General features: G+C 36.1%; 1 protein-coding gene across 1 annotated transcript in view; it reads right to left on the minus strand.

Annotated features, from left to right (window-relative positions):
- Positions 1 to 27829, minus strand: part of FBN2 (fibrillin 2) — a 269644-nt gene that overhangs the window by 173998 nt on the left and 67817 nt on the right. Inside the window, exons 6-7 of the mRNA XM_005557677.4 lie at positions 19454 to 19651; positions 2827 to 2952 (exon numbers count right to left, since the gene is read on the minus strand). Coding sequence (XP_005557734.3) covers positions 2827 to 2952; positions 19454 to 19651 — 324 coding nt within the window. The remainder of the gene's footprint in view (positions 1 to 2826; positions 2953 to 19453; positions 19652 to 27829) is intronic.

Here is a 27829-nt window from a genome sequence, read left to right on the forward strand (position 1 = left end):
TAACTCTGGGCCCAAATTTTACCTCGCATTTGGACTTTCAGCCCAAGTCAAATAAATTAACTTATTATATATCCTACTCCCAATTAAAACATATATTTGGAGCCAACTAAACTGTTCTAGGCTCTGGGATACAGCACTAAAGACAGAGGCTCTGCCCTCAAGGATCTTATTCAAGGGTTGGAGTGAGATAGTTAACAAACACACACACACAATATCAATAACATAATGTTTAATGATTAATAAGCTAATTGCAGTTTCTTGTTAAGGATATCACCATTTTCCTAATCACTCAGATCCAAAATACTGAACTTACTTTTCGTATTTCTGAACAGACCTAGTAACTTAAAGACCAAAAAAGGTTTTTTAAGATAATTTCATTGCTGTGTGAACAGAAGTATGAAACATGCTACAGTAAAAACAGGAAGAACATCATCTTAAATCTGCCAATAGTACTATGTTTTATATTCGTACTGTAATTCACATAATAAATTAAAATATTTTACCTTTGATAGCTGATCAAAAGTAATTGTAATAGTTACATTTTTATTTAAAGCAAACATTACATTTATGGCAAGATTTTTACAGATACTACATTATCCATAAAACTGACTACAATTCAAAACCCGCCACTAAGTGTGGCAACTGTTTACAGTTTTTCCTGATGTATTATACTACTGATTACATTAAATAGTTTTATATAAGCAAATACCACTTGTTTTATATAAAGAAACAGTATTACCCAAAGAAAATTGAAAATAGCCATTTTTAAGAGATATTTAAATAAATATGACTTATACACAAGTCAGGCCTTCATAAAACCTTTATATTTCAAATTCTAATCACTACTTCTTCCAATTCTGCTATTCCCCACCAATCCCAAATATTAAATCACATAATTATTTCTGGGCAATGGTTAAATGGATTTGGCTGCCTGGGCAGGAAGTAAAAAGGCACGACTGGATTCAGGGCTTTGGGTGGTGCCTACATGCTATCAATGTCTCTCTTTCCTAAAGAACATAGGCAAGTGGTGAATAAAGACTTGCACTGTCTTTCTCCCATGTCTGGCTTGGCTCTGTATGTTGCTTTGATGAAATGTAACATAGAAAAGCCTCATTCCATTTTTAACTAAGAAGAAATACATGGTTTGATGTGCACTAGAAATGTCACAACTACTATAATCAGTCAGTGGCTGTGCCTTCTCATCTATAATCAAACTTTGTTTCCAAGTACATCTAGTTTAGATATTAGTCTAGAAGTAAAAAGTGAAAGGGAGTGAGAAAATTTTAAGCAACACAATCAAGTCATAAAAAGCCAGGAGAAAAAAATACAAAAGTGGCCAGGAAAAAGTGGCATAACCCAGAATTTCTGCAGATTCCTGAGTTTTTGGTCTAATGTTTGTGCTTCTTCAGGTAATTCAGATATTTTTTCACGTCTTCCAAATGTTACTTTCACCTTTCCCACTACAGGCTGACTTTGACTATCAACAGTGTATTTAAGTGGTATAAGATACTTGGGCATTCCTGTAAACAATTTCACAGAGAATTTATTTGGTCCTTAAAATAATCAACTACTTTTTTAAAACTTTCTTCTTAGAGGGAGCATGAAATTAATCTGTAATTATGTAAAATGTATATAACTATAACAATTAATTTGGAGCTTAGTATACATGAACCAGGGCAAATGAAAAAAAAAAAAGCATAGGATAATACACGTCCCAAGGATTTATAAGATTACGGTTTCTGGCGTTGAAACAATGGCATATGTACCCACATTCTACCTCCTATGAAATAATATAGTTCATATTACTGTTTATCTTCCACAATTAAACTTTAGATTTTGCCTCTTCCCATTTTCTTTTTTACAAAGATGAATGCAGCTGGTTACAACCAATCAACAAACAGTAACTCAAACTACTTTTAGAAAGAGGAAGAGCAAAAGACTTAATTTGAGTTGACGATAATGCTTTTCACAAAAAAATGAGAACAGTTACACACTATTGCCTTTAGAAAACCACCTTAGATGAAATAAATTTATTTAAGTAACGTAACTGAAAAGATAAACATTATATCAAAACTACTAGAATCATCAAAACTATTCTAAATATCCATGATCATTGAAGCTACATGCACTTAGAAACTTACTGAATTTGATAAAAATGATACAGGTTTTGATCACAGATATAGATAACAAGTAAATTTATTCTATTTAAGGACTGATAATGTAACTTACATTTCAATATTATAATCCATATTTAATATTGCAGAAAAGTATTAGGTTTTTTGATATCTTTATTTGAGCAAGTTATTCTTTATTAAGATATTTGTGGTGGTAATTCCCAAACCATTCCTGAATCAATAATCCATTTTAAAAAATTTGGTGGCCAAACAATATTCAGTATACCAATTAGAATATTTCATTTTATAATATATGACATGGTGCCAACTACTAACACATCATTTACACATGATACTGTATTTCACTTGGACTTCTTATCTCTATCTCAATTTTCGTTTTTGAAATAACTTCATAAGTGAAATGGAAAACTACTTCATTAAGGAGAAACATAAATGGTTGGATTACTCCCATTCTCACTGCAACACAACTGAGATAACAAAGGAGATGCAAATGCTCATCGACTCTTTTCAAATCAAACCCACTAAGGCTGTAATACACAAATACAAAACTACTCTAGGGTTAAACCTATGCTTTCATAGTAGATCAAGAATTTTAACTGTGACCAATAGTCTTCAAAATTTCAAATGAAGTCATGTTTTTCTTGCATTAAAGTCAACAATTAGGCATGTTTCCCAAAGTAGAGAGACTCACCTTCACATTTCTGAGTAGTTTCACTCTGCTTGTGACCAGCAGGGCATCTGCATTCAAAAGAGCCCACTGTATTGATACAGTTTCCTCCTTGGCATATCCCTGGGATAGCCTGGCATTCATCAACATCTGCAAGAAGAAAACAATTTAAACACAGATGACACTGGTTTTGAGAATATCTATACTTTTTTTTTTTTTACTATAAAAACTTATATAAACTTCCTTCTAAGAAACTCAGTTTTTCTCAAGAGAGTGGGGTTAGAGAAGTAAAATACCTTTGTATGCATATGTTTTAATTCATGTAAATGGTATCAAGTTATATATCTTAGTTTGTTTCTTAATTTTCCTTTTAGAATTTTGTTTTTAAGATCCATCCATACTGTTATATGGACAATCTGTTCCTTCAGGTGACTGCAGAACACTTCTTAATATGTTTCCTCTCCTGATCATGGGCACTTAGTTTAACTTCTCAAAACCTCAGTGAATGGTACAGTGAATGTCTCCACTACATTTTTTTGTGGAGCTGAATGACTATGGACCTTGAGGACTCAAGGAGACTCTTTACCATTTTGCTGCAGAGCCAGAGCAGAATTACTAGATCATAGGGTATACATGTAACTAATACGAATAGTGTTCAGTGGTCCTTCAGAATGCCTGCAGGAGTCTTCACACCACTAGCAGTCTATACAACTCTACTGTTCGTGAAGACACCTGTATTTCTTCTTTCCTGCCAATACATGATATTTTCTTTTTTTTTTTTTAGACTGAGTTTTGCTCTTATTGCCCAGACTGGAGTGCAGTGGCACGATCTCGACTCACTGCTACCTCCACCTCCGCAGCCTTCCTGAGTCGCTGGGAATACAGGCATGCACCATCATGCCTGGCTAATTTTGTGTTTTTAGTAGAGACGGGGTTTCTCCATGTTGATCAGGCTGGTCTCGAACTCCCGACCTCAGATGATCTGCCCACCTTGGCCTCCCAAAATGCTGGGATTACAGGCGTGAGCCACCATGCCCGGTCTCCAATATCCTAATTTTCTTTGGCCTAATATTGTACAGGAATATTATTACTTTACTTTTCATTTCTCTAATTACTAGCTCCTATGCTTATTAGCTGTTTCATTTCCTCGTGTGAAAGTTGTCTATTTATATTCCTTGAACACTCTTATATTGGAATTGTTGTCCTCTTACTCTAAATTTAAAATTTCAGTTTTAGACATTGAAATTATCATCCTATCCTTTAAACTGCCTATTAATTTCATCCACGTAGGAACAAAAATCCTTAGTATTGACATAATAAAATTCATGAAGCGTTAATAAAGAATTTTCAGACTTTAAATGTAAAAGGAAGTTCTTCAGGCAAAATAAAAGTGAGATTAAAATTCTAACTTACACACAAAAAATGAAAAGCAGTAGAAATGGTAATGTGTTGATAAAGTATATTTTCTAATTTTTTAATTAACCTTAACAGAATTGATTTTTCCAAGCAACAACAACAATAATGAATTTTGGATGTCATAACACATGGAAGTAAAAAACATAACAATAACACGAAAAATTGAAGAGATAAATGGTACTATTGTAAAGTTATTACATTATAAGTGAAGTGGCATTATATTATTTGAATGTAGTAAGTTAAATACGTATAAACACTAAAAAAATAAGCAGAAGTATAGTTAATAATCCAATTGTGGTGATAAATTGCAATACAAGAATATACACTATTAATCTAAGAGTCAGGCAAACAGAAAAAGAGTAACAAAGAATAGGTGAGACAGACATGAGATAATAAATGACAGATTTAAACACAATGAAATTGCTAACTGTATGAGATGTCAGTGGTAGGAAAAATCCCATTAAAAAGTCTGACTGTCAGATTTTTAAAAAGCAAGACCCATTTTAGGTTGCCTACAAGAAAACTGCTTTGATATCTTAAAAAGTAAAGGGATGAAAAAGATATGTTAAGAACTCAATCAAAAAAAAATCTGGAATAGCTATGTTAATACTACAAGTAGTACTCATCACAACAAATAATATTGTGTGTGGATAAAAATGCACATTGCATAATGACAAAGGGGTCATTTCATCAAGAAGATATGATAATGCTGTCTATGCATGATTATAAAGCATTAAACACCTGGAGCAAGGGTAATTTCAGCAGATAAAATTGAAAACAGAAATAAATAACCTGCAAGTATGTGGAATTTCCACATTCTTCTCTTAACTAAAGAATAAGTAGACTGAAAATCATCAGGGATACATTAGACTTGAACCATACTTTCAACCAACTTGTCCTAGTTGATATTTATAAAATATTCCACCTCACTTAGGCAGAACACACATTCTTATCAAGTGCACATGGAATATTTATCAAGAAAGACTATATTCTGAGGCCATGCAAAAGGTTCATTAAATGTAAAAGAAAGTTAAAATAATCCAAAACATGTTCCCCAAACACAACAGAGTTAAACTGGAAGGTAATAAAGGAAAAAAATCTGGAACAACCTCAAATACCTGAAATTTAAGCAACATACTTTGAAATAATGCACGGGTCAAAGAAGAAATCACATGGAAAACTAGAACATATTTTGAATTAACTTAAAATGAAGATACACCATATCAAAATTTGTAGGACGCAGCTAAAATGGTGCTTAGAGGTAAATGTATAGCATTAAAATGCTTATAGTATAAAAAGAGAAACTTCTTAAATCAGTGATTTAAGTTTCCATATTAAGATATTTTAAAAAGAAGAGCAAATTAAACCCAAAGTAAATGGAATCAATAAAATAATGATGAAAAAATACAAAACAAACAATAGAGATAATCAATTACTATAAAACTTGGCTTTTGGAAATACAAGTAAAAAACCAGTCGATTTTTATAATAAACACCATATATGAAAATAAATATGTAAATTTACACAAATTTGTTACAATCTATTCAAACTTACAAGCTTACATAATAGATTTATTAATGCTATATACTTAATTATGAAATAACATATCTCATTGCAACAAATGTTAAAGATACAGAAAATAGAAAATTAAATAACCATTGATATAAATTTGCTTCTGTCTTTTCACTTTTATTCACACACATATTCAGAATGGTGGTCTGTTTATTTAACAAGAATGAAACCACATTCTATGTGTTTTTCTGCATCTTGTTTTTCTTCATTATAAAATATTTCGTGAGCACATCTCTGTGTCCGTACATATCAATTTGCCCTATTAATTTTTGGTAAGCTCAAAAGTTCTGTGTATCTCAGTGTGTAAATTAGTGAATTCAAGCCTACAAACTATTTCTTCCTCCTATTAGCTATATCTATTGAGCCAATTACAATAGTCCAAAGTATTTTTTACTGAATTAAAGTAGATTTCAGTATCTTATTAAAGGATACATGATGTAAACAAAAAATCAACTATGAATACAATATATGGCAAGAAATCTATATACTGAACATTCTAATTCAGCACATTTTAAACCTCATTATTATTGTTATTAGTATTATTTTTTGAGACATTATTATTATATTTGCTCTTGTTGCCCAGGTTGGAGTGCAGTGGCACGATCTTGGCTCACTGCAACCTCCACCTCCTCAGTTCAAGTGATTCTCCTGCCTGTAGCTGGGATTACAGGTATGAGACACCTCACCCAGCTAATGTTGTACTTATAGTAGAGATAGGGTTTCACAATGTTGGTCAGGTTGGCCTCGAACTCCTGACCTCAGGTGATCCACCCGCCTTGGCCTCCCAAAGTGCTGGGATTACAGGAGTGAGCCACTGCGCACAGCCTTAAACCTCATTTTTAAATGTACTACACTCCCACTCTCATTACAGTGTGGTATAAAAGAGCTCTAGAAACTTGTTCTCCTGGCAGATAAATCAGAGAAAAAATATCATGGGAAAAGCTGAAAAATGAGACCAAGTCTATAAAACCTTAATATTATTCATAAAATTGTATGCTGCATACAGACTGTAGTAGATTCAGTGATTTTTCAAAAAGAAAAACAATCCAACATCATAGGATTTATTTTGTAACTGCCTGAAAAGTATTTTTTTTAGAAGGAGAACGAAACCCTTATTTTTGAAGTCTCCTAGACTCTGCAGTTACGTAGAATTAACTTCTTTTAGTTAGATCAAGTTAGCAGTTAAAATAAAAAAGAAAATTTAAAAGAAATCATATAGAAATAACCAAGAAATAACCAATTTGGAACTAGATATGCTCTTTATAAAAAAGCAAGCCTCTAGCCTTCAAACTATGCAAGAATTTCTACATCTGCAAAGTCCTATCACAAGCAACTACTAATGATTGATTAATTCTCCAGTGACCAGACTGTACAGATGTATCTTGGTTTATTCCTTTGATTCAGGCAAAAACTTACTATTTCTTTAAATTTTGAATTATTCCAAATCACATGTAACAATTTTAGAGAACACAATTATATATTTTGAAACTTATACTTTATGCAATAACGTCAGTCCATGTCTATTAAGGTTAAAAACAATGTAACAAAGCAGAAATAATTCTAGTTTATAACTTCATTTATTCTCCAAATTCTCCAAGCAAATTTGTTCTAAAAAATTAAACTTATTTTATTACATAAATTATTAGATGATATATTATTTTTAGTTCATGTCCAAATATGGAAACTATGTGCATGCAGTACTATAGGCATATAAAAATGGTTCATTTAATTTATATGTGTAGGAACCAGGAGACATAGAAATTACTACTGTATTTCATAGTGTGTTTTTTAACTTTTCTTGTTACCAAATTAGATCCATTTCTAATTTTAATTTTTTTACATTGAATTTGTTTTTTCTTTTTAATTTTTATAGTTTCAGGGATACAAGTGCGGGTTTGTTAAGTGAATATATTGCATAATGGTAAGGTTTGGGCTTCTACTTAACCCATTATCCAAATAGTGAAAACTCAATAGGTACTCAGTAAGTAATTTTTCAGACCTCATCCCTCCTCTCAGCCTCCCTACATTTGGAGTCCCCAATGCCTATTATTTCCATTAGTAAACAGAAATTCTTATTTATATACTCTGTAGATATTAACACATAATATTTTATTTCTATGAAAACAAATCTCTAACTTTAAGGACAGCACAACTAAAGAATAGGTCTATTTCTATTTGGAATCTGAGACATATGGGGTGTCCTGGCAATCATTTAATATGGCTTGATTCTGGCTGAATATCTACTCATGTATGATACACAAAATTCAAACGTTAAAATGATCATCAAAACAAGTATATATTGGTAACTTGATATCTGCTGGACCCTGAAATTGTAATAAGAATAGACCATGGTTCTATCTCGATCTTATCTCAACAAATGCTACCATCATGTTCCAGCTGTTAAAATCAGAAGCCTAAGAGAGAAACTTGGCATGTTCCTCTCACTTATGTCATATCACCCTATCAGCAACAACTGCTTACTTTCCAAGAATATCTCAAATCTTTCCTTTGCTACTACCCAGTCTCAGCCTCCATCAAATAGCACCTGGACTACTGCAGGAACTTTGTAACTGGCTTCTTGGCATCCACTCTGGCCTCCCTATTGATGTTCCACAGAGCATCATTGTTTTTAATTTCCTTGAGATCAGAGAGAAGTATATAAACTTTGCATTTATTTGGGTAGTAATTCTCTGAAGCATGTTCATACCTGCCTTTTGCTTATGGTTGTTTTTTTTTTTTTTTTCAGTTTTTATATGCAGGCCTTTCTCTTTATTATTCATCTCTCAATGCAGCCATTTCCTGCTGAAATGCAGAGTGGGGAAGGCTCAAAGGAAATGCATTGGTTTGAAACTTCTGCAAGGCATAGTCCTCAGTTTGTCACCAAACTCCTCCCCCAACTTTTTTCTTCCCTTGAGCATCAATTTTCAACTGTCAGTTTGTGGTGTGACACTTATATTTACAGATTGCATGCTAGTGGTCCATACTTCCTCTTTGTCCTTCCACCCTCCTGTACTTCACTCAAGCAGTGTCTGGAAGACTGGGTGGAGAATATTCAGAAATGGCTTGCCCCCACACTTTCTCCTTCCATTACCCTCTGTTACTGTGAGGGTCTGAAGTAGATCTGTCTATTATGGGAACATCTCCTCCTCTCCAATAGAACATCCACAACCCTAGCTCTCTGCTCGTAGTAGGTTCAAACACCTTTCAGGATTATGATACTCAGAGTAAATGCTTAGAAAACCCTCCCTGTCCCAGTGACTTCCCAACAGCTGCATATGCTCATCATTGTTTTTGTTCCAGGATTTTATTTCAGAATGATGTGTTGTTCTTTATTATTCATTTTCATGTTAGTTTTTTGTGAGGTTAGAAGATGAATATTCTGCTATCTTTAAATAGGAGTTTCTATAATTGAATTTGCTTTAAGTAAAGTTTTTTAATTGTATAGGAATAGCTTGTGTTAATACAGCATGAGTTAAAGTTAGACTTTATAATGATCTCGTTAACTTGGTTAATGTAGGCAGCCAAGATGAATTTGTTTTGGCTGTAACTATCTTTAATAATTTATTCTAAACAAATAAATCAGATAATAGCCAATTTCCTTTTTACTTTGGCTATGTAGAAGGCTTGGAAATAACTTTCTACTCAGGGCGTCTTCTGCTCATTCGACATTTGAGGAGCTAGCAACATATGCCTGATTTCAGCCGAGATTAAACTAAACTCCTCTACTCTTCTTACATGCAGTCAGACTAAAGAAATTATGTTTCTGGTACACTAACGCTGTACGAAAAGAACACACACCAGCATTTGTTTTGCAGAAATTGATTTAGGGTCTGTCTTGTTATTTATTTATTCATGACCTTATCCTGTGTCCTAGCTAGGGCCCGTGTCAAATATGTGAATTCCTGTGCATTTCACGTTACCTGGAATGGAGCAGGGGCTTGGCATCAATGTTACTACCATCAATGATAAAGCAAGAGATGACAAGCGATTTTCTTCTGCCATATCTTCAGTTTTGAAGCATTTAAAGTAGTTTAAAAGCCTAATCCCTAAATATCACATGGCACAAATTAATAATTATGCCAGTTTAATTTTAATATATTTTTTAAAATTTCAGGAGCACCCTGTTCATTTGAAAACCTAAAAGATCCAAAGCCAAGTACTAATCTTAAGCAAAATGTCACTCCTAATTAGGGTAGGTTCATGAGACTAAAGACAAAAAAAAGAAGAAACTTTGTAAGAAAATTATACATCATATGCACATGGCAATTTGTGATATATTTAAAGTTCATAAATATTATTGGAAAAGGGCTTAATGATACTTTTAACATTTTTAATTCACTCGTTTTATGATAGCTTAAATTTTAAGTCCTATATGAGTTAACTTTGGTCCTTCAGTGTATAAAATGGAAGAAAGTAGGAGATTAAATGCGGATTACACACAAGGGCTAAAACTCAAATGGCTCTCAATATTAAAGCCATCAAGAATTGATATGACTTCACAGTATCCTAGGAGGGCACACTTTTCTGACACTGCTTAAGTCCAGAACGTTAGCATGACAACAGTTTAAAATAAAATGTGGGGCCAAGATGGCTGACTAGAAGTAGCGCCGCTCAGAGGCTCCCATCAGAAAAAACATACTAAGCGTGTGAATCCTTCAGCGGCAACCAAGGTATCCAGGTTCTTTCATCAAAGATGACTAGAAGGCTGGCGTGATCCAGAGAGAAGGATGAGTAGTGTGGTGTGGTGGCCCACCTGAGAGTCACACGGGGATGGGGAACCCCTCCCTGCAGCCAAGGGAAGCCATGAGTGAGTGTGCTACCCAGCCTGGGAAACTGTTTTTGCCACGGAACTGTGCAACCCACGAATCGGAGGATACCACTTCGCAAACTCACGCCACAGGGGCCTACCGTCTCAACCCGGGAACGTACAGCTTATTACGGCCTCTCAGCAGGAATCTGCTTAAGCCTGTGGAGCTCCCCAGAGGGTTGTGGCAACCAGCACCAGCTGCGGCTGTCTGCTGGCTAAGCCTTTTGAGCTCCTTGGGGGAGGGGCAGCAAAAAAAAAAAAAAGCAACTGCTGAACACACTAAGCTCCCTGGGTAGGGGGAAGGGCTGCACCCATTTCTATAGCTCCCACTTGTGCTCTTCCCTTGCTGGAGCCAGGGAGGCTGGATGGCTTGGTCCCAAGACTCGTCCTCACAGCCCACCACACTGGCTGCGGCAGTCTGAGACCAGAGTGCCTCTTCAGGTCTAACCCTGACCCATCCTTCCTCAGCGGGTGAAGCCTCCCTTGCAGGATCTCCAATAACTCCAGCCAGAGGCTCAGCAACAGAATTTGGATCTCCCTGGGCCTGAGACCCTAGCAGGAGGGGTGGCTGCAGTCTCTGGGGATCAGCAGATTTAGCCTCGCCTCCTGGAAGTTCTGAGGAATCTGGGCAGCCTGGGCGAGTGGGTTTCTTCCCAGTGAAATACACTCCACCAAAGGACAAACTGCTTCATTAAACGGATCCTGCTCCCAGTGCCACCCAACTGGGTGAGATCCTCCAAAAGGGGTTGTCAGATACTCTACAGAGAAGAGATCCTACTGGCATCAGGTAGGTGCCCGTAGAGGTCAGAGGTCCCAGAGGGAGCAGGCACCCATCTTTGTGGCTCTCCAGCCTCCTTGAGTGACATCTCCAGGCATGGGGGCAAATCAGATGAGTAAGGCCTGAAGTGAACCCCCAACAAACTGCAGCAGCCCTACAGAAAAGGGACTTGACTACTGATAAAAAGACAAACAAGCAGAAAATGACAACAACAGCATCATCAACAATAAAAAGGCCCTCATAAAAACCCCATCTAAGGGTCAGCAGCTACAGAGATGGAAACTAGACAAACTCACGAAGACGAGAAAGAATCAATGAAAAAATGCTGAAAACACAAAAGGCCAGAGTGCCTCTTCTCCTTCAAATGACTGCAACATCTCTCCATCAAGGGTGCAGAGCTAAACGAAGGATCAGATGGACGAACTGACAGAAGTAGGCTTCACAAGATGGGAAATAAAAAACTACGATGAGTCAAAGGAGTATGTTCTAAGCCAATGCAAAGAAGCTAAGAACTTTGATAAAAGGTGAGAGGAATTGCTAACTAGAATAACCAGTTTAGAGAGGAACATAAACGACCTAAGGGAGCTGAAAAACACAGCATGAGAACTTTCATGAAGCATACACAAGTATCAACAGCCGAATCGACCAAGTAGAAGAAAGGACATCAGAGCCTTCAGACCACCTTACAGAAATAAGATATGCAGACAAGAATAGAGAAAAAAGAATGAAAAGGAATGAACAAAGCCTCCAAGAAACATGGGACTTCATGAAACGACCGAACCTATGACTGATTGGAGTACCAGGAGGAGATAGGGAGAATGGAAACAAGCTGGAAAACATACTTCTGGATATTATCCAGAAGAACTTCCCCAACCTAGTAAGACAGGCCAACATGCAAATTCAGAAAATACAGAGAACACCATTAAGATACTCCATAAGAAGATCAACCCCAAGACACATAATATCAGATTCTTCAAGGTTGAAATGAACGAAAAACTGTTAAGGGCAGTCAGAGAGAAAGGCCAGGTCACCCACAAAGGGAAGCCCATCAGACTAACAGTGGACCTCTCAGCAGAAACTCTACAAGCCAGAAAAGATTGGGGGCCAATACTCAACATTCTCAAGAAAAGAATTTTCAACCCAGAATTTCATATCCAGCCAAGCTAAGCTTCATTAGCAAAGGAGAAATAAAATATTTTCCAGAAAAGCAAATGCTGAGGGATTTTGTTACCACCAGGCCTGCTCCACAAGAGTTCATGAAAGAATCACTAAATATGGAAAGGAAAAACCAGGACCAGACGCTGCAAAAACACACCAAAATATAAAGACCAATGACACTGTGAAGAAACTGCATGAACTAGTGTGCAAAATAACCAAATAGCATTTTGATAACAGGATCAAATTCACACATGACAATACTAACCTTAAATGTAAACGGGCTAAATGCCCCAATTAAAAGACATACATTGGCAAATTGGATAAGCTGTCAAGACCCATCGGTGTGGGTGTGCTGTATTGAGGAAATCCATCTTACATGCAAAGGCACACACAGGCTCAAAATAAAGGGATGGAGGAATATTTACCAAGCAAATGGAAAACAAAAAAAATGCAGGGGTTGCAATCCTGGTCTCTGACAAAACAGATTTTAAAGCAGCAAAGATCAAAAAAGACAAAAAAGGGCATTATGTAAAGATAAAGGGAACAATTCAACAAAAAGAACTAACTCTTCTGAATATATACGCACCCAATACAAGAGCACCCAGATTCATAAAACAAGTTATTAGAGGCCTACAAAGAGACTTAGACTTCCACACAATAATAGTGGGAGACTTTTAACACCCCACTGTCAGTATTAGACAGATAAATGAGACAAGAAATTAACAAAAATATTCAGTACTTGGACTCAGCTCTGGATCAAGTGGACCTACTAGATACCTACAGAACTCTCTGCCCCAAATCAACAGAATATACATTCTTCTCAGTGCCACTTATTCTAAAATTGACCACGTAATTGGAAGTAAAACACTCCTCAGCAAATGCAAAAGAACAGAAATAATAACAAACAGTCTCTCAGACCACAGTGCAATCAAATTAGAACTCAGGATTAAGAAACTCAGTCAAAACCACACAAGGTCATGGAAATTGAACAACCTGCTCCTGAATGACTCCTGGGCAAATATTGAAAGTAAGGCAGAAATCAAGAAGTTCTTTGAAACTAATGAGAACAAAGAGACAACGTATCAGAATCTCTGGGACACAGCTAAAGCAGTGTTAAGAACAAAATTTATATTACTGAATGCCCACATCAGAAAGCTAGAAAGATCTCAAATTGACACCCTAACATCACAATTAAAAGAGCTAGAAAGGCAAGAGCAAACTAATTCAAAAGCTAGCAGAAGACAAGAAATAACTAAGATTAGAGAAGAATTGAAGGAGTTAGAGACAAGAAAAACTCTCCAAAAAAAGGAGCTGGTGTTTTGAAAAAATTAATGAAATTGACAGACTGCTAACTAGACTAATAAAGAAAAAGAGAGAGAAGAATCAAATAGACACAATAAAAAATGATACAGGGGATATCACCACTGACCCCAAAGAAATACAAACTACCATCAGAGAATACTATAAACATCTCTACATAAATAAACTAGAAAATCTAGTAGAAATGGATAAATTCCTGGATGCATACACCCTACCAAGACTAAACCAGGAAGAAGTTGAAACCCTGAATACACCACTAACAAACTCTGAAATGGAGGCAGTAACTAATAGCTTCCCAACCAAAAAAAGCTCAGGACCAGACGGATTCAAGCTGAATTCTACAAGAAATACAAAGAGCTAGTACCATTCCTTCTGAAACTGTTCCAAACAATTGAAAATAAGGGACTCCTCCCTAACTCATTTTATGAAGCCAGAATCATCCTGATACCACAACCTAGCAGAGACACAACAACAATAACAACAAACTTGCTAAAACAACAACAACAACAAATTGTGAAAATATTCAATAAAATATTGGCAAACTGAATCCAGCAGCACATCAAAAAAGTTATCCACCACCATCAAGTCAGCTTCATGATGCAAAGCTGGTTCAATGGTTCAACATACACAAATCAATAAATGTAATCCATCACATAAACAGAATCAAAGACAAAAACCACATGATTATCTTAATAGATGCAGAAAAGATTTTCGATAAAATTCAACATCCCTTCATGTTAAAAACTCTCAGTAAACCAGGTATTGATGGAACATATCTCAAAATAGTAAGAGCTAGTTATGGCAAACCCACAGCCAATATCATAGTGAATGGGCAAAAGCTGGAAGCACTCCCTTTGAAAACCGGCACAAGACAAGGATCCCCTCTCTCACCACTCCTATTCAACATAGTATTGGAAGTTCTGGCCAGGGCAATCAGGCAAGAGAAAGAAATAAAGGGGATTCAAATAGGAAGAGAGGAAGTCAAATTGTATCTGTTTGCAAATGACATGATTGTATATTTAGAAAACTGCACTGTCTCAGCCTCAAATCTCCTTAAGCTGTCTCAGGATACAAAATCGGTGTGCAAAAATCATAAGCATTCCTATACACCAATAATAGACAAACAGAGAGTCAAATCATGAGTGAAATCCCATTCACAATTGCTACAAAGAGAATAAAATACCTAGGAATACAACTTACGAGGGATGTGAAAGGCCTCTTAAAGGAAAATTACAAACCACTGCTCAAGGAAATAACAGAGGACACAAACAATGGAAAAACATTCAGTCCTCATGGATAGGAAGAATCAATATTGTGAAAATGGCCATACTATCCAAAGTAATTTATAGATTCAGTACTATTCCCATTGAACTACCATTGACATTCTTCACAGAATTAGAAAAAAACTACTTTAAATTTCACATGGAATCAAAGAAGACCCAGTATAGCCAAGACAATCCTAAGCAAAAAGAACAAAGCTGGATGCATCACGCTACCTGACTTCAAACTATACTACAAGGCTACAGTAACCAAAACAGCATAGTACCGGAACCAAAATAGACATATAGACCAATGGAGCAGAATAGAAACCTCAGAAATAACACTACACGCCTAGAACCATCTGATCTTCAACAAACCTGACAAAAACAAGCAATGGGGAAAGGATCTCCTAATCAGTAAAAGGTGCTGAGAAAACTGGCTAGCCATATGCAGAAAACTGAAACTGGACTCCTTCCTTACACCTTATACAAAAATCAAGATGGATTAAAGACTTAAATGTACAATCCAAAACCATAATAACCCTAGAAGAAAACCTAAGTAATACCATTCAGGACATAGGCATGGGGAGAGACTTCATGACAAAAATGCCAATTGCAACAAAAGCCAAAATTGACAAACGTGATTGAATTAGACTAAAGAGCTTTGGCACAGCAAAAGTAACTATGATGAGAGTGAACAGGTAATCTACAGAATGGGAGAAAATTTTTGCAATCTACCTATCTGACAAAGGTCTAATACTGGAATTTATAAGGAACTTAAACATATTTACAAGAAAAAGACAAACAACCTCCTCAAAAAGTGGGCAAAGGATATCAACAGACACTTCTCAAAAGAAGGCATTTATGTGGCCAACAAACATATGAAAAAAGTTCATCATCACTGATCATCAGATAAATGCAAATCAAAACCACAATGAGACTCCATCTCACACTGTTCAGAATGATGATTATTAAAAAGTCAGGAAACAGAAGACGCTGGCAAGGCTGTAGAGAAATAGGAATGCTTTTACACTGTTGGTGGAAATATAAATTAGTTCAACCATTGTGGAAGACAGTATGGCGATTCCTCAAGGGTCTTGAACCAGCAATACCATTTGACCCAGCAATCCCATTAGTGGGTGTATACCTAGTGAATTATAAATCATTCTACTATAAAGACACATGCCCACATATGTTTACTGCAGCACTATTTACAATAGAAAAGACATGGAACCAACCCAAATGCCCACCAATGACAGACTGGATAAAGTAAATGTGGTACATATACACCATGGAATATGATGCAGTCATAAAAAAGGATGATTTCATGTCCTTTGCTGGGACATGGATGAAGCTGGAAGCCATCATCCTCTGCAATCTAACACAGGAACAGAAAACCAAACACCACATGTTCTCACTCAAAAGTGGAAGTTGAACATTGAACACATGTGGACACAGAGAGGGGAATAACACACACTAGGGCCTATTGTGGGGTGTGGGGAGGGAACTTAGTGGATGGGTCAATCGGTGTGGCAACCACCATGGCACACATATACTCCTGTAACAAACCTGCACATTCTGCACATCTATTCTTTTCTTTTTTTTAATAAGAAATAAAGAAAAAACAAAAAAATAAAATAAAATTACTGATTTTCTCACAGCTTAATTCTTTAAGTATTATCTTAATTTCCTGTTGTCCCTCATTTTCCACAGCTACCCTGTTTATTACAAGAGCATGTTTCATTCACAACTAATTGCATCAGTTACAGGATATCATTATCCTCAGAATTTCAAAGGAACCATGATTTAGAGCTAGTGTTAAGCTATTTACAGTTATCCACATACTTGAAATTTATTTTTAACTCTATAAAACTTTGCAATTATCCTATATAAAAGACCACTATTATTTTTAATGACATATATATACCATGTTTTAATGTGTTATTTTTTCATGCCCCATCTCTTCCAAATTAATTTGGCATAAGTATTCAGGAAACAGTCTAGGAATTTAAAGGGAAAAAATGAAATCACAGTAAGATGTCTTAAAATAGCCTGAACTATGGATTAGTATTTAATTGAGAACTTTCTGACTATGCCACGATTTTGAAATAAAGCAGAACTTTTCAACGTGCTTTTCCAGACATTTTAATCATGTGGCAAATTTCATTTTGTTCCTGTTACTTTGTTAATTCCTTAGATTTTTAGGCAAATGGAGCCTGAAACTTATCTTTGCTGCATAAACAAAATCAAATAAGTAATCCTTCAGACATTACTACAGCCTAAAGGACATTCAGAAAGTTTGAGATCAGATGACACATTTTTTATAATTGTGTTTAGGAAAAAACTAGGCCTCTGACAAAGTATGAAAGTAAAAAAGCATAAGTATAAATACAGAACATGAGGAAAGTCAATAATTTGGAATGTTTTGGTTGAAGTTAAAGGCTTTTCTTACCCTGAACTGTTTCTTTCTCTGAAATAGTGGGTTTTAGAAGTATTTCAATCTTAATGTCATTTATTAATTCAAAAGGTATTTGCTGAGCTTCTACTATATATTACACACTGTTCTAGATGTCTGAGACATCAGTGAATAAGTGAAAAAGATTTCTGCACTCATACTGCTTACATTCTAGCCAAAAGAGAATTAAAAACAACAAAGAAAATCAGTTAGTATGTTAGAAGGTAATAAACAAAAATTAGTACTACAGTAAATCCAGTCATTATTAAACTAGCAAATCAATATAGTATTTTATTTTTAGTAATAATCTATATCCACTATGTAAATTACATGGTAATCTACATGCTAAGATTTAGTAAAGACTATATGGAGCACAGTAAAGACAGATAGAATATAATATAGAATATCTTCCGATAGAAGAAATTGCTGCACTATCAGGAACTCTATATAATCAGTCTAATATTCATACCAAAACATATAGAATTTTACTATCCATAGTAAACAACAGATTAAAAATGGCATTTGACTCAATCTTCATCATTAAGGCCTGAACTGTGTTCATCACTAAAAAGAACTATTCTAAGTCCACAGCCTACATAAGTGAGTTTTCATATGTGATTAAATATAAAGTTGGTAAATTTTTGAGTTATATAGTCATCCCCTGGGTATCTCCGTAGTTCTGATTCAAAACAATTTTAGAAATAGACCATTTTAAAAATACACCTTTTATAAAACTACAACACTAGCAAAACTCTGTGGATGCTGCTGTCAGGGACACATGTACAAAATTTTGCAGAACACTCACATTTTATTATTCAACGAACTAAAGTTACGTATGCGCTCCCCAAGCTATAATTCTCGTTTGAGATTTAGGACACTGGACAGACTTTCTACAATATAAGATTTGCACAGGCCCAATAGATAACATCTTCACTTGTGACACAGCTTACTAACATCAAATTGAAAGACTTTGGATCTAAGTTTGTACATGTTTTAATTATAGAAAATAACTCTAACTCTCCAAGTATCAAATATGAATATTATTTCTGTGAATGATACAAAAATCATTTATATTTTCCTGTGATCTTACTGCTATGCAATATGAAGGCAACCACCATTTGAGAAGTCATTAGAGAGAACATTTCCGAGCTCTAAAAATGGATTTAAGACATACGATATCAGAGAAGTTGCTAGAAAAAGGTAAGAATTGCGGCAGCTGAAAATTAAAATAATTAACCAGCAAATAGGTAACAATGTTTGGCTACTTGGATCGTAGTCTACTAAGGTAGCATCCTCAGGGCCTCAATCTGGCCCTAATATAGAAATCAGTGTCATGAATGTAGTTAGGGAGTGTCAAAACCCAGAGATTACGATCAATCCAGGTTACAAACTCTGTAATAACTGCAATCATGGACAGAGTTCACATTTTGTCTTTGAAGACACTATTCATAATGACAGAGGGCAAATATTAGGTGGTTTTCTTCTCCTGGTTACTTGGGTTCAGGTTCTCATAACTTGAATGAGACAAAGAGAGAAAAAATAGGTTTTTCCTGGGTATAGCATGTGTATAGTTCAGGGAGGAGTCATGCCATCTAGATGAAAATAGAGTGGTTCATCCTCTGATTGTATTAAATATTTTACACTGTATTATTACATTTCCCCCAATTCTTCATCTCTTTCTCTTCTCCATGAATATCAAGAGTTGAAACAATTATTTATTAGGTGGCTAAAAGACAAACCTTCTCTGGTCAGGCTTGTTAACGAGGCCACTCTTGGAAATCGGTACTCTGTTAAAAGCTACCATCCACAGTGCCAGATTCTCCAACTCCAGTAAAAAGAGAAGTGGCATGTCTGCGATGGTGTTCACAGGCAGACAGCTGACTCACCTTGGCAAGCTCCAGTACGGATGTTGGGGATGAAACCCCGCCGGCAGGGCTGAGGCTGGGCTGGACACATCTCACAGGGATGGCCCCACGCCCGTCCAATGGTGGCGCAGCACAGAGTCTTCGTGCAGACAATGCCTGTCAGCTGCCCTTGGCACATCTGGTTGTTGACCTGAGTGAAACACGGGCCTGTCCTGTAATCTGGAATGTGAGAGAAGAAAGAAAGACAGGTTTTACGTTCATATACTAATCTTATACTAGTGCCTCCAAATGCATAAAACAGAGACTATTTCTTCTGACCAAAGTGTCCAAAGACAAAAGGCTAGAGAGTTTCATGTTAAAAATTCATAATTTTCCAATCATGAAAAGTACCTTAAGAGATTTCAATGTGTTCCACACTAGACACTGTAAATGGGTGGCTCAGGGCTGTGTCTGGGATACAGCTGTGTCTTCTTGGCCTGAATAATGCTTTTACAGAATTTAAATTAGTAGTCAACATTGTAAACTTGGGAAATTCCACATGAAATTTGTATTTCTGGCTTTTCTTGAAAAATTGGAAGTTCTGATCATGCTAGACCTGCCATGCCACACGGCACTGGTGGGATGAAGTGTGTTTTCTCCAGGACACCACAGCCCCAGTCACCCACTAAGTCCCAGCTCAGTACATTCACTGATGTTCCCTTTCTGGGCCCTGAAGGCATCAGCATTAATGACTCCTCTTCACTTAGCAGAGATTTTCTTTTCTGATGAGGTGAACAAGAGTTTAGCAAATTAAAATGAATCAATGAAGATATGCTTCTTCCATATCACGTATATTTGGGCAGTCTAAACTGCCTATAAATATTCAGTTCTAACAATCTGATTTCTGTTTCCGTGTCAGTCAGTTTAGTTCTACGAGTGGCCAAGTTAGGCAGACCTCATGAATAGGCACATAGTCATGCATTCTTTATGGGTAAGTTAATATTATATGATCGCTCCTCTCTAGCAGGTGATTGTACATTGTCCAACTCTGTTACGGTGATAACAAAAGCCTTAGCAAATGTATGGCATGTGTGATACATAGGCAAATTCTTCTACGAATATTAAGTCAATTTAGATCCCTGCCTCTCAAGGTTTCTATGGACCAGCAGCATCAGTATCGCTTTGGGACTGGGTAAAAATGCAGACTCAAGCCCTACCCCTGACTCACTAACCCGGGTTCTGCATTTTCAACAAGACAGGGCATTAATATGCACCTGGGAGTTTCAGAGGGGCTGATTTAGACTGTAGGCAGTTTGAAAGTTAGTACTGGGTATTTCTACTCTATCCTGCTTTCTTCTAGGACTTACTTCAGTGAATTTTGGATAAAACAGAAAGGAATCATGAACTAAATAATTTTAAATTTCAGCTTTTTTGTTGTTGCTGTTTTGAGAGATACAAGAAATCAGAGAAAGGTGTTTTCTGAGGATTGACCAATGCAATTATTCTCATTTGCTATAAAATACAACAGAAATACGTGAAAAAGTTGTGTGTTTTTCCTTACACACAGGGATTATATCAATGCAGTTTATTAATCCTTGGGAATACAAAATACCATTCAGGCTTCTTGATAAGGTCTAACACAAATGATATTATTCGACTCCAAGGGGAAAGCTACACAGATTTAATTCAGAGATTTATGAGAACAAAACTATCTGACATTTAAAGAAGGAAGAGTCAATAATGTTGGTATAATTTTCATGAAAAGCTGTTTCTAGGAAAATCAAACTTGGATATAATTTAACATTCAAAATGCTAAGCTAGGAAGCCTTAGATACCATATAAATGCTGCAGTACAACAACCAAACCCTTATAACCACGAAAAACTTCCATTTTCTTTCAAGAAGAATGAGGCTGTCTCCGATAGAAGCAAAGAACAGTTTAAAAGTTCAATACAAAGAAACAAAATCGAGAATAGGTAATTTTTTGGCAAGCCATTTTAACATTGTTACTCTGCAGCTGAACTTCAACAAAAATAGCTCATTTTAATCCCTTGCATAAGAACAACAGATGTGCTGGCTGCAAGTCTCATTTTTGAAAAAGATCTTTGGAGTATATGTGAAGATACGTCAACCTTATAAATACGCACACTTCCTATACTGCAAATTGTCAGGTTGCAAACTTTTAAAATCTATCCTGTTGTCCTTCAGACATAAATATTTTACCATTTTAAACAAATATTAAATTCCTAATTATAAGTTATATCAAGTCCTGAACACGTGGAGAAAAGTTTATTTTTTTTGCAAAAAAAATATAAAAACACATATTGTTTTTAGATTGATGTGCGAATACCCATGTTCACATTCTATGCACTTTTAGGATTCCCAGAACAAAGTCTGCAGAATCTCCCTCATAACCAAATCCATAAATAAACCAACTTGTCAGTAGATTCATTCCCTTAACTACACCTTAAAATTATGTCCTCTCAGTACGGTCTCTGTGGAGAAGGGGAATATCTGGACAAGGACAGCTGTTTGTCCTCTGCAAGTGACCTTTCTTGTTGAAGTCACTAATTAAGGCAGCCTTCCCCTTGGCAGGAATAGAGTTGACCATTTCTTATTTGTTTTGCTTACATTTTACTCCTTACAAAATATGTTGAACCTGTGCTTGTTTGTTGTTGTTGTTGTTGTTGTTTTTGAGAGGGAGTCTTGCTCTGTCGCCCAGGCTGGAGTGCAGTGGCGCGATCTTGGCTCACTACAAGCTCCACCTCCCAGGTTCATGCCATTCTCCTGCCTTAGCCTCCTGAGTAGCTGGGACTACAGGCTTCCACCACCTCGCCCGGCTAATTTTTTGTATTTTTAGTGGAGCCGGGGTTTCACCGTGTTAGTCAGGATGGTGAACTTATGTTTGTGTATGATGACAATTTGCTTTCTGGTTAGTAACTAAATACTTTAAAATTTAAACTTACAATCTTATCTACTAATTCAAGAATTACTATCATGTAAAATAAGAACAAATACTAGATACTGTAGTAGCATTTAAATTTCCTGATAGGGTTAAAACATCCTGTCCCAAACTCTACCTGCAGTTTAATTATGGACAAAAGAGTCCTTAAAAGACCTTAATTAATTTTGATTGGCCATGCATTCTCTTCATAAAAGTTGCACTGTGGGAAAAATACTGATGTATATCATGCTAACCATTCATAGTCACATGCATATTTGCAGCGTGTTAACCAAGTGTAAAAGGGAAAAATTGCTTATCACTTAGTATGTTGGAACTAGTGACCTATAAACAGTTATGTTCCACATTATGATGTGACCAAGAAAATTCTGTTAAAAATTAAGCTGTGAAACACAAATGTTGCTAGTTTGACTTTCTAATATCTAAGTGCAACAAGGCATGTTAATTTGCTTATGCAATTTCCCTTTTCATCCACATTAAACAATTAGTGCAGTTAGCAAACTCATCAAAAACTTTGGCTGCCATTGTTTTTCTTTTTCTTTTTTTTTTTTTTTTTTTTGAGACGGAGTCTCGCTCTGTCGCCCAAGCTGGAGTGCAGTGGCCGGATCTCAGCTCACTGCAAGCTCCGCCTGCCAGGTTCACACCATTCTCCTGCCTCAGCCTCCCTAGTAGCTGGGACTACAGGCACCCGCCACCTCGCCCGGCTAGTTTTTTGTATTTTTTAGTAGAGACGGGGTTTCACCATGTTAGCCAGGATGGTCTCGATCTCCTGACCTTGTGATCCGCCCGTCTCGGCCTCCCAAAGTGCTGGGATTACAGGCTTGAGCCACCGCGCCCGGCTGTTTTGCTTTTTCAAATAACTATAGGAAAGTGTAATTTACTTACATAATTCATCTGTTTTAAGTGTGAAATTCAGTGGTTTTTAGTAAATTTATTGAATTAAGCAACCATCACCACAATCCAGTTTTAGAACATTTTCATCACCCAAAAAGAACTTGTGTCCATTCCCCATTCCAGCCTCCGTGAGCCACTAATCTAGTTTCTGTAACTATAAATTTTATTTCTCTGGACAATTAATGTAAGTGAAATCATACAACGCGTGGTCTTTTTTTGTCTTGCGTCTTTCACCTAGCATAGTTCATCAGGACCATACAGTAGGCATGGATCAGTACTTCATTTCTTCTAATTGCTGAGTAAATTTCCATTGTATGGCTATACCACATCTGTTAACTAGTCTGTGGCCATCTGGGTTGTTTTTACTTTTGGGATATTATAAATAATGCTGCAATGAACATTTGCATGAAAGTCTTGGTGTGGATACATGTTTTTATTTCTCTTGGTAGTTACTTAAGAGTGAAGCTACTTATTTGACAAATATACATTTAACTTTCTAAGAAACTGTTATTTGACAAATATACATTTAACTGTCTATGAAACTGCCAAATTATTTTCCAGAATAGCGGCACCATTTTGTATTATCCTCAGCAATGTATGAGGGTTCTAGTTCTTCCACATCTTTGTTAATATTTGCTGTTTTCTTTTTTATTATAATCTATGTTCACATTTTACATTAAATAAACACATTTGCTTGGGAATTTTGCTGTAATTTCACAAGTCCTTTTTATATAGAGATGATAAATCATGCTAGAAAACCAAAGTTGAGCATTATTGTTTATAGAAAATGTAAGTTTAGAAAATTAGACATTCTTAAAATATAATACACTTGCTAAAATCCAAACCATACAGAAAAAATAAAATGCCCTTTTCATAACATGCTGAGATTTGTGATACTTTTTTCTAAATAAAACCACAATTAACCATCTCTTACATTTACCTTTTTGAATTATTTATATACAGTGTTCTGAAGCTTGAGTGTTCTCTTAATTGTATAGCTTGGAAATTAAGTCTACAACTGAATTTATTGAGTGACTAGTATATACTAGATATTGTTCTGGGCTCTGGGGCTGTAACAGTGAGGGGAAAACGGTGAATGAGAAAGAAAGGGGAAAGGAGACATACAGAAGAAAGTGAGGGAAGGGAGCACCAACATCTTTGACCTTTTAGAGTTAATTTACAGTTTGTTGGGGGAAACGGAAAAGGCCAACAGGGCATAAAGTACAAAGGCCCTATGAAAGGGTGGAAGCAAGGTGCACCCAGGGTAGTGTGTGGCTCATATAAGAGAGGAGCTCGGTGAAGGATGAGGCTGGAGAGAAGATCAAGACCATCCTGGCTAACACGGTGAAGCCCAGTCTCTACTAAAAATACAAAAAAAATTAGCTGGGCATGGTGGTGGGCGCCTGTAGTCCCAGTAACTTGGGAGGCTGAGGCAGGAGAATGGTGTGAACCCAGGAAGCAGAGCTTGCAGTGAGCCAAGATCGCGCCACTGCACTCGAGCCTGGGTGACAGAGAAAGACTCTGTCTCAAAAAAAAAAAAAAAAAAATCAATGGAGAGACAGTTCTTTCTGGCATGGAATGACATGCTTATATTTGTATTCTGAAAAAGATCAATCTGGCTTATGTGTAAAGAACAGACAGAAAGTGTTAAGGATGCTAGGAAATCTTTTAGAAATCCATGATCAAGACACAAGATACAGTGGAACCAGAAATTGTACAGGTGAACAGAGCTTGGAATAAAAATTCCTGAATTCAAAAAATAAATGGGTGAATGTGTTAATGTGGAAGACGAGGAAGAAAGAGATACCAAAAGTAGGATCAGGATTTTAGTTCACTTATGAGGATGGCTGATGGTGTCATTTCCTGATATACTGATAATAGAAGACAATCAGGATTTTAGGTTCATTTTTCAACATGTTACCCTGAGGTGCTTTTAGCTACCCAATAGGAGACATCCAGTGCAGTTATACAACTTAGAATATATGGATTGAAGATGCACACTAATGAGTCATGTGAGTTGGGTAGTTTTCAAAGTAATGGGTGTGGATAAAATCCCTTGGAGTGAGAGAATATAGTTAAAACAGAAACGAGTCTAGGATAGAGCCTTGAGGAATTTCAGCATATGCTGGTGGGTTGGAAGAGGATGAGGCCACTGAGGAAACAGGAAATGGATAGCCAGAGAGATGGGAGAGCAACAGGAGATTATACTCCAACAGGACAAAGTAAGCATATGCTGTAGAAAGGAGGCTCAACAGTACTGAATGCTGCTGAGCAACCAAATAGCAGGAGGCTGGTTCCATGTATCTGCAAGTCATTGGTGATCTTAGCAAGAGATCTTCTGGTGAAGTGATGGAAGTTGCAGTCACGTTGGAGAGAGTTAAGGAAGTGACCAGAGATGAAGAAATAAGACAGTGAGTACAACCAGACAACCTTTGGAGAAGTTTCCTCAAGGTAAAGACAGACAGAGTCTGGTAAGGGGTTTGGGGTTAAGAAAGAAGATTTTTATTGTGACTTTTTCCAGCAACTCTAGGCAGCTGAGCTCATTCAGAGATTAGGGTTCATCCAAGGTTTTGCTTTTATCTGTCAGATGTGGGGGGAAAAAACAGAATGGCAAAGAAGCTCAGGGTAGAATGTTAGCATATTTTGAAATTATAGACCATGAAATCTATGCTGGACAAGGCGGAAAGTAAGAAAAGGACTGCCAGATAAAGAAATGAAAGAAAGCAGTGAGATCAATGGACTAGATGTCCCCATGAGGCCCTATTTGAGATGGGAAAACAGCCAGCGGGACAACAATACATCAGCTGCCCATGTGGCTACAATATCATTTATGTGACTGTCAGTGGAATGCAGTTACAGTGTACCACTGCATAGATTGTGCCCTGCGTAACTTAGAAGCTTCCCACATACTTTAATGTAAACGTAATTCCCTGGAGTTGTGCAATGGAATGACAATATTAGAGACCTTCTATGCTGTAACTGCAAGTCAGATAACGCCATAAGGTACCATTATCACTTTGGTACAGAAAGGAATTATCTGATCTTGGAAAGTACATTTAAAAATGTAGGATTTCCTATCAATTTGCATGGTTTTTCAACTTAGGCAAGAAGGTATTTATGTTCTTGGTAACTCAAGAAATGCAACATGCAATAAAGTGATCATCTTGTATGGGAGTTAAGAGACGTAAATATGTAAAATAAAGAATTGTGCAATATGTGTAACTTAATCTGAGGATCCTGGCTAGGAGACTAATTTCTTCGAGTAGTGGAGTTTTTGACACAGCAGTTCTGTTCTTGTTATAAATGAGGTTCCATATATTTCAATGATAAGGTTATAATGAGAATCTAAAATCTCTAATCACAGATATAAACAGAGCAAGCAAAGAAGGCAGTACCCAAAATTATACGGGGTAATAAAAACATTTCCTTCATTTCAGTAAGATTTGCCCTGGGTGTCTACAGCTCCAGACTTCATGCAGGGTCTAAATCTTTAGATTAAATAAACTCAAATGACTGATATAATTGCCTTCCTTGAGGTTAAGAATGTTTTAACCTCAGAAATTTTAGAATTAAGTACAAAAATGTTTAAGAGAATCAAAGCCACTAAATTAATATTTTTATTTTAAGAAATCTGTGCAAATATTATGTACCTGTAATGCTTGAAAACATTTGGCTTATTCCATGAAACTGTCTTTTAAAAAAAACAAAACAAAACAAAACTCTTTTTAATGCACGAGAGACTGCCTTTTAACCACAATTTTAAATTTTAACCACAATTTTAAATAAATTATTGAGTAACTTATCTAGAGTTATGATGATTGTCACTATGCTTATATATATAATTGGATCATTTAAGTAAGCTTCAGGTCTTACAAAATTATAAGTTCGAGTATTTATACATGTAGTTTTTAATTTATTAGCTTTTAGGAGTTGAGTACATTTTAAGGTGCACAACTGAAGTACCTAAGAAAGTATTTAAGAAAGATATCCGATGTATTTAATAAATAAAACAGTTCAAAGGGCATGGAAGTGTTTCATAAACTAGGTATGAAAATAGAACCAAATATTATTTAAAATCTCTTAAAGTGATTACTAAAATCTGTTTAAGACTATAGGCACTTGAAGAGATATTTATCTACTCAGGTTCACAGCGCACTATTTGCAATAACCAAAGATAGAATCAACTCAAGCGTCCACTGACAGATGAATAGATAACAAAATATGGTATATACATACCAAAAACTATTATTCAGCCTTGGAAAGGAAGAAAATTCTGACACATGTTGCAACATGTATGAACTTTGTGCATATTGTGCTGAGCGAAATAAGCCAGTCACAAAAGGGGAAATACTGTATGATTTCACTTACACGAGGTATCCAGAGTAGTCAAATTCATAAAGACAGAAAGTAGAATGGTGGTTGGCAGGGGTTTGGGGTGGGAGGAAGTGCTTGCTGTTTGTTTAAGAGGTAAGGAGATTTCTGTTTTACAAGATAAAAACACTTCTGTGGATGGATGAGGGCAATGGGTGCGCAAAAATGTGAATGTACTTCATGCCCTGAACT

The sequence above is a fragment of the Macaca fascicularis genome, chromosome 6, assembly GCF_037993035.2.
Source record: "Macaca fascicularis isolate 582-1 chromosome 6, T2T-MFA8v1.1".
Lineage (NCBI taxonomy): Eukaryota > Metazoa > Chordata > Mammalia > Primates > Cercopithecidae > Macaca > Macaca fascicularis.